Below are 11,627 nucleotides of genomic sequence, written 5' to 3' on the forward strand. Positions count from 1 at the left end.
CCAGCAAATTAAAATTAATATAAAATAATCTATTTTAAAAGAGTTTAGTAAAAAAATTGTAATTTTCAAACTTTTTTGTGTTATTTCATTAGTTTTGCATTTTGATAATTTTAGAAAAATGGCTTTCAAACAATTTTTAAGGATTACTTTGAGAAAAATTTGTATTGCTTCAACTATTATCAGAATAGCTTGGAAGTACCTACAAATTCAATTATTTTACAGCAAGAATTGAATATTTAAATTGAGAAAGAAACGTAAATTTAGACAATATTCCAATCCAACTCAATAACATCTACTAATGATAAAAAAAATGTATGATATAACAATAATAGTTAAAAATGTTTCAAATTTAATTAATAGAATTTTAAAAAATAATAAATATAAAAAATGAATAACATTCTTAATAGCGGATATTGTCGTATCGGGAGAAAAAGGAAACATTCATGTTACATATTCAGTTTCCTTTTCTTCTTGATACTAGGTTTTCCAGATCTATGTTCTTGTTCTTGTATATTACAGCATGTCAGTGTTCTTTTCCAATACACGAAATTATTCTTTCATCTCTCGGATCTGTACCGTGACATGGCATCAGAGCCTGGTTTCGATCCAGGGGACCTGTGGGTTATGGGCCCACCACGCTTCCGCTGCGCTCCCAACGCAAGAAACCGGCTTGCTTGGTGCTAAGCCTTCATCTTTTCCGCTCGACCAGAACCACCGACTAGCCATCTCGAAGAGTGATGTGCTGCCCGATCCTGAACCCTATCGACGACTCATCGGACGCTTGTTGTACTTGCTTGCGACTCGGCCTGATATAACATATGCTGTCCATACTTTATCTCAGTTTATGCAGGAGCCTCGGGTCGATCATTGGGACGCTGCACTACGGGTGGTTCGATATTTGAAGCGCAATCCCGGACAAGGGATTCTATTACGTGCCGACTCTGATCTCCGCCTTTATGGTTGGTGTGATTCCGATTGGGCAGGTTGTCCCAAGACTCGCAAATCTTTGTCAGGTTGGATTATTCAGCTCGGTACTTCACCGATATCTTGGAAGTCAAAGAAACAAAACACGATCTCTCTTTCCTCCGCTGAAGCTGAATATCGAGCGATGGCGGTTACTACGTGTGAATTGCTCTGGCTAAAGGGTCTTCTGCACTCTCTTGGTGTCACTCATTCTGAACCGATGCTTCTTCATTGTGATAGCCAAGCGGCTCTCCATATAGCTGCCAACGATGTTTTCCATGATCGCACGAAGCATATCGAAGTCGCTTGTCATTTTTTTCGCCATCATATCTCTTCTCATGCCATTGTTACTCGCCATGTCTCAACATTACAACAACTTGCAGATATATTCACGAAGGCCCTCGGCAAGAAGGAATTCGACGTTTTTTTAGCCAAGTTGGGCATCCATAATCTGTATGCTCCGACTTGAGGGGGGTAATAGCGGATATTGTCGTATCGGGAGAAAATGAAACATTCATGTTACATATTCAGTTTCCTTTTCTTCTTGATACTAGGTTTTCCAGATCTATGTTCTTGTTCTTGTATATTACAGCATGTCAGTGTTCTTTTCCAATACACGAAATTATTCTTTCATCTCTCGGATCTGTACTGTGACAATTCTAATGTAAAAACAGATTAAATAATTTTTAAACTAAAATCTGAGAGTTTGAATGAAAAATAATCGATGGAATATGTAAATAACCATCCACGCATAGTCGGTCTTTTTGTCTTGCAATCCCCAATCTATTGTCCTTTCTTTTCAATATTTTGGCACTATATATATATATATATATCCCATAATAATATTTTAGATACATGCGTCTTATATTATTTTTGTGACCGAGATAGAACATGAAATGATAGCCCATGCCTTTTGTGCCATAGCCCATGTCTGAAAGCTCATCAAATGCAAGACAAGAACACTGCACGACCACCCATGCTTTATTACACACCATTATTGTCTCCCAAACTTCTTTTGTTAACGATAAGGAAACATATCAACAAAGAAAAAGAACTATACGTACCTCCAAAAATAAAAATAAAAATTATATGTTTTCATTTTTTTAACGAACCGTTAGATTCTATTGACATGAAAAATATGTCAAAATTTTGAAAAAGAGAAAAAAACAAAGATCACATAATATTCTAAATTCACATAAATTGCAACCTTTAAAACTTTAACCAATAATATTTCAAACAATATGTCTAAATGTCTAAATGTGGTTTATTGATCTTACATTTACATATCTTTAATTTTATCACTAATATTCTAAATTCACATAAATTGCAACCTTTAAAACTTTAACCAATATAAATGATAATTTGGTGGGATAACCCCAGCAAATTAAAATTAATATAAAATAATCTATTTTAAAAGAGTTTAGTAAAAAAATTGTAATTTTCAAACTTTTTTGTGTTATTTCATTAGTTTTGCATTTTGATAATTTTAGAAAAATGGCTTTCAAACAATTTTTAAGGATTACTTTGAGAAAAATTTGTATTGCTTCAACTATTATCAGAATAGCTTGGAAGTACCTACAAATTCAATTATTTTACAGCAAGAATTGAATATTTAAATTGAGAAAGAAACGTAAATTTAGACAATATTCTTCAAGTTCTACAAATTATTAAAATTTCAAAAACTATAGGTTAATAATTCGTATATTTTCTGACCCTTTGTTCGTTCAACCATGGCATAAGGTCTTCTAAGTATGATTTCACTATGGTTCAATAAGAAAATTAAATGAAACTGTATCCGTTCTTGGTTACAAGAGAATAAAGCGAAGAAATCAAATTGAAGGGGCAAAATCTCTAGCTAAATGCCGTCGTTATTCCGCGTAATCATCTCCGAGTTCGCGAAGACCTTTCAGACGATGGTAAGCACCGAGAAACTTCAAGCTTTCGTCGCGAAGACCCACCTTGCTCGTGACCCTTTCTTCGCAACGAAGCTTGTCAGGCTCTATACCTTAAACGGTGATCTTCACTCTGCTCGCAAAGTGTTCGATGAAACTCCCCAGAAAAGTGTTTTCCTTTGGAACTCCATTATTCGAGCTTACTCACAAGCTCGTCAAATGGGTGATGCAGTTTCGCTGTTCTACGAGATGCTGGGATCTGATACGATGCCTGATAACTTCACGTACGCGTGTTTGGTTCGTGGGTTTTCGGAGAGTTTCGATTCCAAGGGGCTGAGACGTGTTCATGGCGGCGTGATTGTTTCCGGTCTTGGATTCGATCATATTTGCGGCAGTGCAGTTGTGACAGCTTACTCGAAACTCTGTCTTGTTGGTGAAGCAACTAAGGTATTTCATTCGATACCGGACCCAGATGTCGTTCTTTGGAATGCAATGATTTCTGGTTATGGAAGCTGCGGATTCTGGGATAAAGGAATCAGTTTGTTTAGTTTGATGCTGCATCTTGGAAAAAGACCGGATTTTTACACCATGGCAGGCTTGACGGCCGGTTTATCGAATTGTGGTTTGTTAATCATTGGTCAATCTGTCCATGGATTCTGTTTGAAAGTTAATCTAGATTATGAAGTTCATGTCGGTAGTGCGCTAGTAAGCATGTATTCTAGATGTAAGTGCATTGATTCGGCTTACCGCATGTTCCTCACTGTCCCCGAGCCGGATTTGGTTGCATGGTCTTCCTTGATAACAGGTTTTTCGAGATGCATGAATCACAAGGAGGCATTGTTTTGGTTTAGCAAGTTAAACATGAGTTGTAAGAAGAAGCCTGATTGTATATTAGTGGCTTGTGTATTAGGGTCCTGTGCAGAATTATCAAATCCAATGCAGGGGAAAGAGGTACACGGTCATGTTCTTCGGCAAGGATTAGAACTGGATATAATGGTTTGCACTTCTCTGATAGATTTCTACTCAAAATGTGGTTCCCTAGATTCTGCTATCAATGTTTTTGCTGGAATGGCAGAGAAAAATGTTGTTTCTTTTAATGCCATTATTCTGGGTCTTGGCTTACATGGATTTGCCTCCATTGCATTTGAAAAGTTTAAGGATATGCTCGAGATGGGAATACGTCCTGACGAGGGTACTTTCTCGGCTCTCCTGTGTACTTGTTGCCACTCGGGCCTACTGGATAAAGGCCGTGAGTTCTTGAGGATAATGAGAAATGAGTTCGGTCTTGAGCCTCGGCCAGAGCATCATGTTTACATGGTAAAGCTTCTGGGAATGGAAGGGAAATTGGAAGAAGCATTTGGATTCGTCTCATCTTTGCAGGAACCGATTGATTCTGGCATCTGGGGAGCGCTCTTGGCGTGTTGTGAATCTCATGGGGATGCTCATTTGGCTGAAGTTGTAGCCGAGAAGCTTTTTGAAAGTGATCCGGAGAAAAGCGCTTATAAAGTCATGCTTTCTAATGTGTACGCGAGACACGGGAGGTGGGATGAGGTCAAAATACTGAGAGACGGAATATCAGAAAGCAAAGAAGGTAAAGTTCCGGGGATTAGCTGGGTTTAATTGCATGGAAACACAGTGATCAGTGCACAGAGTCTCCAAATCTGTGATTACTTGTGAGATGCAGCAGAAGATTCACTTGATAGTTGCGGAGCAGGCGTTTCCTCCGGAGTTTCCTCATTCGCAGCCGATGATGGCGTTCTATCATGGCATCTCGGGCTCACAGAACGTTTAAGGCCAAGCCTTCGTGGACAATTTTTCATGTTCAGCATTCGTTTCATGCATCTGAACTGGTTCGGATTGCCGATTGGAAAAACTGCTTCCTTTCCCGGACCATTTCTCTGCTGATGAGCTGCAGGAGCAATGCGAGTACCGGAAAAAGCGCGAAGAATGGATAATCACAAAGTCATTTAGGGGGTGACTGGTTGCAACGCCACCAACCGCAAACGGAGCAGTTGCGATTTCTGGCGGTTGGTGGCGGTTGCGAAACTGATTGGTCATACCGCAGACAAACGCTACCGCAGGCAAACGCTACCGCAACCAAACTTCAAAAATCAAAACGCTGGCTTTTGGATGCGTTTCGGTAGCGTTTCCATGCGTTTAAATCAAATGACCAAAATATCCTTGTAACAATTAAAAAGAAGAAGCTAAAACTCTCTTCATGCTCTCTCGTTTGAAATCCCTCATCTTCATCTCATCAAACCATCTCTTTTGTGTTCTTCGATTAAGGTTTTTCTTCGTCGGAGTTCATCGGAACTCACCGGAATTCATCATCTCTATCGTCTTTCGGTGTATGTTTTATTTTATTGTCTTTCCTCTTTTCTGGTTTCTTCGGATTTTGTGTGAATAAAACGATGTTCATCATCTTCGATTCAAGAACAAAGAACTGACAAGATTCTACCGATATCCAAAACAAACAATGGGTTCTGTTTTTTTTCTTCATAAGTGATCAGATTTAGATCAGGTTTTATCGTATTTTCTCGATCCGAAATCAAACATGAGGCCTAAAACCCAATAAACCTTCGATCTGAAACTTATCTTTGTGTGGCTCCTTGTTACCTTCTTCCTCAAGATGATTGATATTCAAGTTTGTATTGTGGAATGAAGTTTGTTGGATAATGGCAATCTCTATCATGTCCTGAATGTGTTCGGTGAAATGCCTGAACGAGATGTCGTTATCTATAAAGTGATGATAAAAGGCTTGTCCTTGTTTGATTGTCTTGTGGGTCTGTTTATTTACCAAAGTGTTTCAATTGAATTGATTAACGAGGTGTGAAACATATTAATTGATTTCTTTTTGCATGATGTTTTCATCCTTGAAATGACTTCGGGTTTCCATGTTATAAAAAAACAATTTTTGCTAAATCATCGGACTCCTTGGAAGATTTCTCTGATTAGAAATGAAGAAACAATCTTTAACTTGGCTCTAGGGTCTTTCGGAAAACGGTTCGGGTTCGGAACGAGAACATATCGGTTTAGTTTTTTCGATTTTACAAAAATATATACCAATCGGTTTTTATATTATATTCGGTTCGCTTCGGATTCGGTACCGGTTTGATTCGGTTCCGGTTTTTATTAAAAAAATATAGTTTTCATTTAAAAAATTTCGGTTTTTCGGGATTTTTTAAAGTTCGGTTCGGTTCACTTCTGGAAAATTCGGTTCTCTAAAAATAATACCGTTCGGGAATTTAGAACAATTCGGATAAAAAAAATACCATTTTTTCGATTGGGACGAAACGTCGGACCTAAGAAAAACCGTGTAAGAAGCATTTAATGCTTCCTCAAATACTAATGTATGTTATCCGATCGAAGATGTGGACAGTTTCTAATCTCTTTCTATTAATTTAATCTCTTAATCTTAATTAGTTCTGCACAAACTTATTGTTCGTATCATTGAATTTTGACTTGTAGATTAATTATAGCAGTTTTTTTTTTTAAGTTCTTGGGAGATGGGTTTGAACGGAATCTTAGATGCTTCTTAAATGCCGGAGAATCTTTTATCAAATAAATAAATTCCTAGATCTAAAAACTTTGATTTTGGCAACGTCAACAGTAGGATGAAATATAAAACAGTTATGTACATGTCTGAAATATACAATAGAAATTGATTACAAATATATTAAATGTTTCGATTACAGCATATACAGATATAGTTTATTACTTTTCACGTTGAAAGTTTGCGGTATGGGTATAAATTACAATAAAAATATCTAATTATAATAACAAGTACTCCAACTACTAAGTGTAAATGTATCCATCAACCCCTCGTACTATTAGCTGTAGATTTTTTTTTAACCGAACCAAAATTTTTGGAGAATTAACATTTTCGTTTTGGAATTTCTAAAAACAAAATTTGGGAGGAAAATATTACGATTTTTTTTTGTTAAAGTTAAATGCTTTTAACCATCCATCTTCGGCTTTTGCATTCGAAGTCATAATAAAAGGGAAACATTAATGCAGACTTTGGGACGAACAAAAAAAGGCAGCTTTTGATAAAAAGAAGATACAAAACATTAATCTCGTGAATTTAAATTGAAATTTCTTACCTTAAGTTTACCATTAGGGGGAAATTTTCTTACCCCTTCGAGGGGGAAAAAAAACGATTCACTCCTCGTGCACGTGCAGTCGCTCGCTCGCCCCTTGCCCCTCGCGGCTTCTCGATTACAAACATTAAATCAAATGAATTCAAATTAAAATCAAATATTTTTTTAGAAATGATTATATTAAGTGAAAAACTAAATGCGAACTGTATCTATCTCATATACAAATCGAAAGGATATAGTTTTTATAAATTCGAAAAAAAAGTTACTTCATTTTTGGTATAAGGATACATCACAAGATGCTTCATTCTGCCCAATATTACACAACAACAAAAGAAAGAACCAAACCCTAATCGGTTTAAAAAAATATATATATCAAATGGAAAATGCAATTGAAAAATAGAAAATAACCCAACACCCAAAAATCTCTAAAACCCTAGAAACCAGAGAGCGAGAGGAACCATGCGCAAACACATCATACATATATATATATATATCTTTGTGGTTAGACATTATATATTATCAAGGACACCTAGGGTTTCTGCCGGGACCTCCGTAGTAAAAATAAGTCCCCCAAACATTGTTCTTGCCTTGTCTAATGTCGTAACAAGTAGGATGATCAGCCAAGACATGGAGATTGTTTAGAGCCAACAGATTGTTGTCCCAATCGACGACTTGTAGGCTCCTAAAGTACGCGGCTTTGGCGAAACCTTCGTCTGCGAAGTGGCCGCTACCCATCTGAGTCGCCGTGTGGGCGCCGCCGCTTGATCGGCTGTTGACGATTTCGCCCCCGAACTGAACCATACTCGCGTGGCTCCTCAAGTGGCTGAACAAGAAGCCAGGCCAATAGCCAACTAGTAGCCCATTCCCTAGTTCAAGCCACCAATGCCCATGTTTTGGATCCTAACGAGTAAACTCAATGTAAGACATGATAGTTACAAAAGAATCTATACACGTCATAAATATTTAATTCCGCCATTAATTTCGTATATTGCATTCAATGCACCCACCAAATATTTCATTTTAACGTATAAAAATATAGTTGTAACTTTTAGGCCATTTAATACATGACTCGATGTTTGTTTCTATCTCTATAAAAGAAGAAAGAAAACCACACGACTTATTGGCAAATGTTTTTCATGCTTAAATTTTATTAATTAACTATACGCCTATAATTCAATTTATCGTTCCACCAAAACTTTCGTACTCCTCTTCCTATAAAATTGTTTATTCTCTACTCTACTTAGACTTTTAGTAACATCGACACTCTGGACTAACTTCTTTATCCACACTCGTTTACGATGTGGGAACTATTGTCTATTTAGTACTATACCTGGACGCCAACATGACACATCACATTCGGATTATGCCCTACGTTCTTGCCTATTTTTCACTACATCCGATATAACCCGTCGTAAATAGAGGACGCACCAATGTTTATATCATTAGAAAATAGGACATTTGGTTTTAGTTTTGTTGGTTGGCAACTTACCACAAAATCTCCTCCTTTTTTATTTGGGTTTGGAATGGAAGAATGAATTTGTGTTGACAGAGTTAATCCTAAAAAAAGAATATCTAAAAAAATCACTCTTTTAATATGGGTTTTAAAAATCTTAGATTTTTTATTACGTGCGGACATTTCGAACTGAAGTAAACTCCAAAGACTTGGACAAAAGCAACGATTAAAGCGTTCACGTGTTTCGAATTTCCCATGTTTTCATTGAACATTCGAAAAATTCTTGTCCCCGATTCTTAAATATAAAAGTCAGTCCACATAAAGGAACCATGTTAATTTCGTGGAGCTTTTTTTTTTAACAAGCCTAATAAATTAATTTTAAGTTGAATAAATAATAATAATGATTATTTAACAAAAATAAATAAATAATAATAATGATGATGATTACAGAAATTGGAAGCCAACCATCATTAGGTGACTGAGGAAGACAAAAAAAATATATATCTCAAAGACGGTCGAATATGATGAGCACAATAATTAGATTCATTTCGAGATTTTATTTGGATTTTGGTTCAATTATATATATATATATATATATATATAACATATAATGGATTTGTGATTTATGAATGTATATACCCCTAATTTTTTGTGCTTTTTTAAATATATTTAATGTATAGAACGTTATTGTTTTTTTTTTTTATTGAAGTAGACATTAATTATTGAATTAGGGGAATGATTTAATGATAAAAGACCGACCTTCCAAATCATTAAACCGATGTCGAACTGGCTTCCATCATAGGAGGACCTTGGAGAGATGGCAGCCCCGATTGCAATTTTGCTGTTGGTTTGTACAAAGCCTGAGCACAGTAAATTGTAGCAACCCGTTGTTTGGTATGCATCCGTCTGCAAAATTTCAAGAATTTTATTATTTATTTTATAAAAAAATGAAATATAAAATTTGTAAAAACATTAAATGGAAATGGTCTTACAGTCCAATATGTGAAGAATCTCGGGTAATTATCACCATACAGCTCAGGACTAACCTGCAAAGTCATTCAATGCCGCATAATCACCAACCAAATTTATATTTTTGGACCCACTGCCATTACAATGCATTCTCTCTTTATCTTTGGTAATTATCTCTATTATATGAGATCCCCACATCCATATATGTAAAAAAATCATGCGGTATAGAATATCTGAAAAATGATTATCACTTAACTCGGATTATGCCGATATTACTACAGATTTATATGATTTTCTTTTCACCCGTATATGGAATCGGACCAAATATTTAATTTCAAACATCATAAAAAACGATACAAAAAACATTTAGTTTCGAAATCTATGGAAATTATTAGAGATTTGTATGTTAGTTTTTCTACTGCCGTAAATGAAACCGGACTAAGGTTTGATTTCAAACATTATGAAACATAACAATTAAGAATATTTAATTCGAATTCTATTGAAATTATTAGAGATTTATTATATGACATTTTTCTACGTTCTCGTACGAGATTGATAAAGAATTTAATTTTAAACATCATAACTCTTGAGGGAGGATACTAAGAACCATGGATTCCAATTTGATCGAAATTATTAAAGATTTATTATACCATATGGAATCCGACCAAGAATATAATTTCAAACATCATAGCTATTGAGAATAACACTAAAATCATTTAATTCAATTTATGTTGGGGGTAATGGAGATTTATGGGATCGATATTCCTTTAAATCCGAATTTAAAAGACCAAAAATTGGAATACCCAACATTGTAAGAAAAAAAAACATATTTGTGTGTGTATATGCGTACGGACCTGCCATCCAGCTTCAATGGTGTTGAGGTCGTGTCCAAAGGAACCAGAGATGACCCAAATCTGAGACAAACTGAACTCGTAAGCATCGGTGACACGTGGCGTCCACACGTTAATGCTCGCTTTTGCTCCGTAGTATTCCTCTCCGTTCACAAACACCACCGCGTGCTGCATGTCATTTCATTGGCCCCAAACTCACTATATCGTTTTAATTACATTAAAAAAAATATGGACCACCAGTGTAAATGACCATATACGTAAAAATATTTCAATGTATACATATATACAAAATAAGATATATAAATTTGGTAACCGAAAATCTACATCGTACCAATACTCTTGTGTCGTTTTATATAAACGGTTGTGATATATATGAAGAATACTTTTGTGTATAAAGAAAATAAAAGTTAAAAAGTAGTTGATAATCTCTTTAATATGAAGCAGAAGGGTTGAAGAAACTAACCTCGTGGCCGCCGCCGGCGGAATCTCTTCTGATGGGTTTTCTCAGTTTCCGACCAAACCGCCGGAGTGATTTTGCCCTAAAGACGTCGGTCTTTGTTGTTCTTCGTATCGGTACCGAACCTTCAGGGCATGTTTCACCCGACAATCTCCATGGCTGATAGAAGCTCTCATCCTCTGTTCTGTTTCTTGTTCTTGGCCTCTCCGGTGGATCCTGTCTCCATTGTTATACACACTTTTCAACAGTTGTGCGATGTATACAACGAGGAAATGACATGGATTAAGGAAGAAAACGTGAAACTACCAGTGGTTTTTGCCCTTTTAGCTGAGGATGATCGAAAGCTGGTTGCAGATGAGAAAACACGCAGTCTATTACATCTCCATCTGGGCTCTGCAGTCGTCGGCAAGAGAGCTTAAAAGACAGAGTAAAAAAACAAAGCGATGAAGACAGAGTGAAGAAGAAGAAGGTATACGTGGATGGTTTTGATTGGAGGCTTGTTGATTCTCTTGAGATAGGCTTCGATTCGTCTGAGCTTCTGAACCTCTCTATGGGGTCTGAAAGTTTGGTTCTTCTGGTCGAAACCCGAGCCGAGTAACGCGTGAGGTTGAAGAGAGAGAAGAAGAAGAAAACCAACAACTTTGAATATCATATCATTAGATGAAGAAGAAGAAGACATCATAGATCGCAAATGTATGGATTGGTTTGTAATGAAATGGACAGTTTGTATTTGTCTCCTATTCTTGGTTTCCTTTTTTTATTTATTTATTTTTTGGTCTGAACAATTAAAGAACAAGAATATGACGAGGAAGAAGAAGAGGAATGAGAAAAGGGTTTAATCCCAATGTGAAGAGTGAAGACTAAGAGACAGAAGAAAACAGAGAGGAAGCAAACAAAACTTTGTTAGTTCAAGTTTCACTCTCTCTCTCTTGTTTTTTTTTT

The 11,627-nt window shown here is 36.2% G+C and overlaps 3 protein-coding genes across 3 annotated transcripts; 2 read left to right on the forward strand and 1 right to left on the reverse strand.

Annotated features, from left to right (window-relative positions):
* Positions 1–520: 520 nt before the first annotated feature.
* LOC109116096 (uncharacterized mitochondrial protein AtMg00810-like) lies at positions 521–1,432 on the forward strand. The gene has a single exon (XM_019200892.1). It carries the CDS (start codon positions 521–523, stop codon positions 1,430–1,432), a length of 912 nt encoding a protein of 303 aa, XP_019056437.1.
* A 1,279-nt stretch (positions 1,433–2,711) lies between these two features.
* On the forward strand, positions 2,712–5,079 carry LOC104800027 (putative pentatricopeptide repeat-containing protein At1g64310). Its single transcript, XM_010522728.1, has one exon. The coding sequence runs from the start codon at positions 2,823–2,825 to the stop codon at positions 4,473–4,475; it is 1,653 nt and encodes a 550-aa protein (XP_010521030.1). The 5' UTR covers positions 2,712–2,822; the 3' UTR covers positions 4,476–5,079.
* Positions 5,080–7,204: 2,125 nt separating this feature from the next.
* LOC104800028 lies at positions 7,205–11,438 on the reverse strand. Its single transcript, XM_010522729.1, has 7 exons — positions 11,161–11,438; positions 10,992–11,078; positions 10,692–10,901; positions 10,232–10,396; positions 9,401–9,454; positions 9,168–9,314; positions 7,205–7,855 (listed from the first exon to the last, which is right to left on the reverse strand). Exons 1-7 carry the CDS (start codon positions 11,365–11,367, stop codon positions 7,475–7,477), a joined length of 1,251 nt encoding a protein of 416 aa, XP_010521031.1. The 5' UTR covers positions 11,368–11,438; the 3' UTR covers positions 7,205–7,474.
* Positions 11,439–11,627: the final 189 nt, after the last annotated feature.

The sequence above is a fragment of the Tarenaya hassleriana genome, unplaced genomic scaffold (genome assembly GCF_000463585.1).
Source record: "Tarenaya hassleriana unplaced genomic scaffold, ASM46358v1 Cleome632, whole genome shotgun sequence".
Classification (NCBI taxonomy): domain Eukaryota; kingdom Viridiplantae; phylum Streptophyta; class Magnoliopsida; order Brassicales; family Cleomaceae; genus Tarenaya; species Tarenaya hassleriana.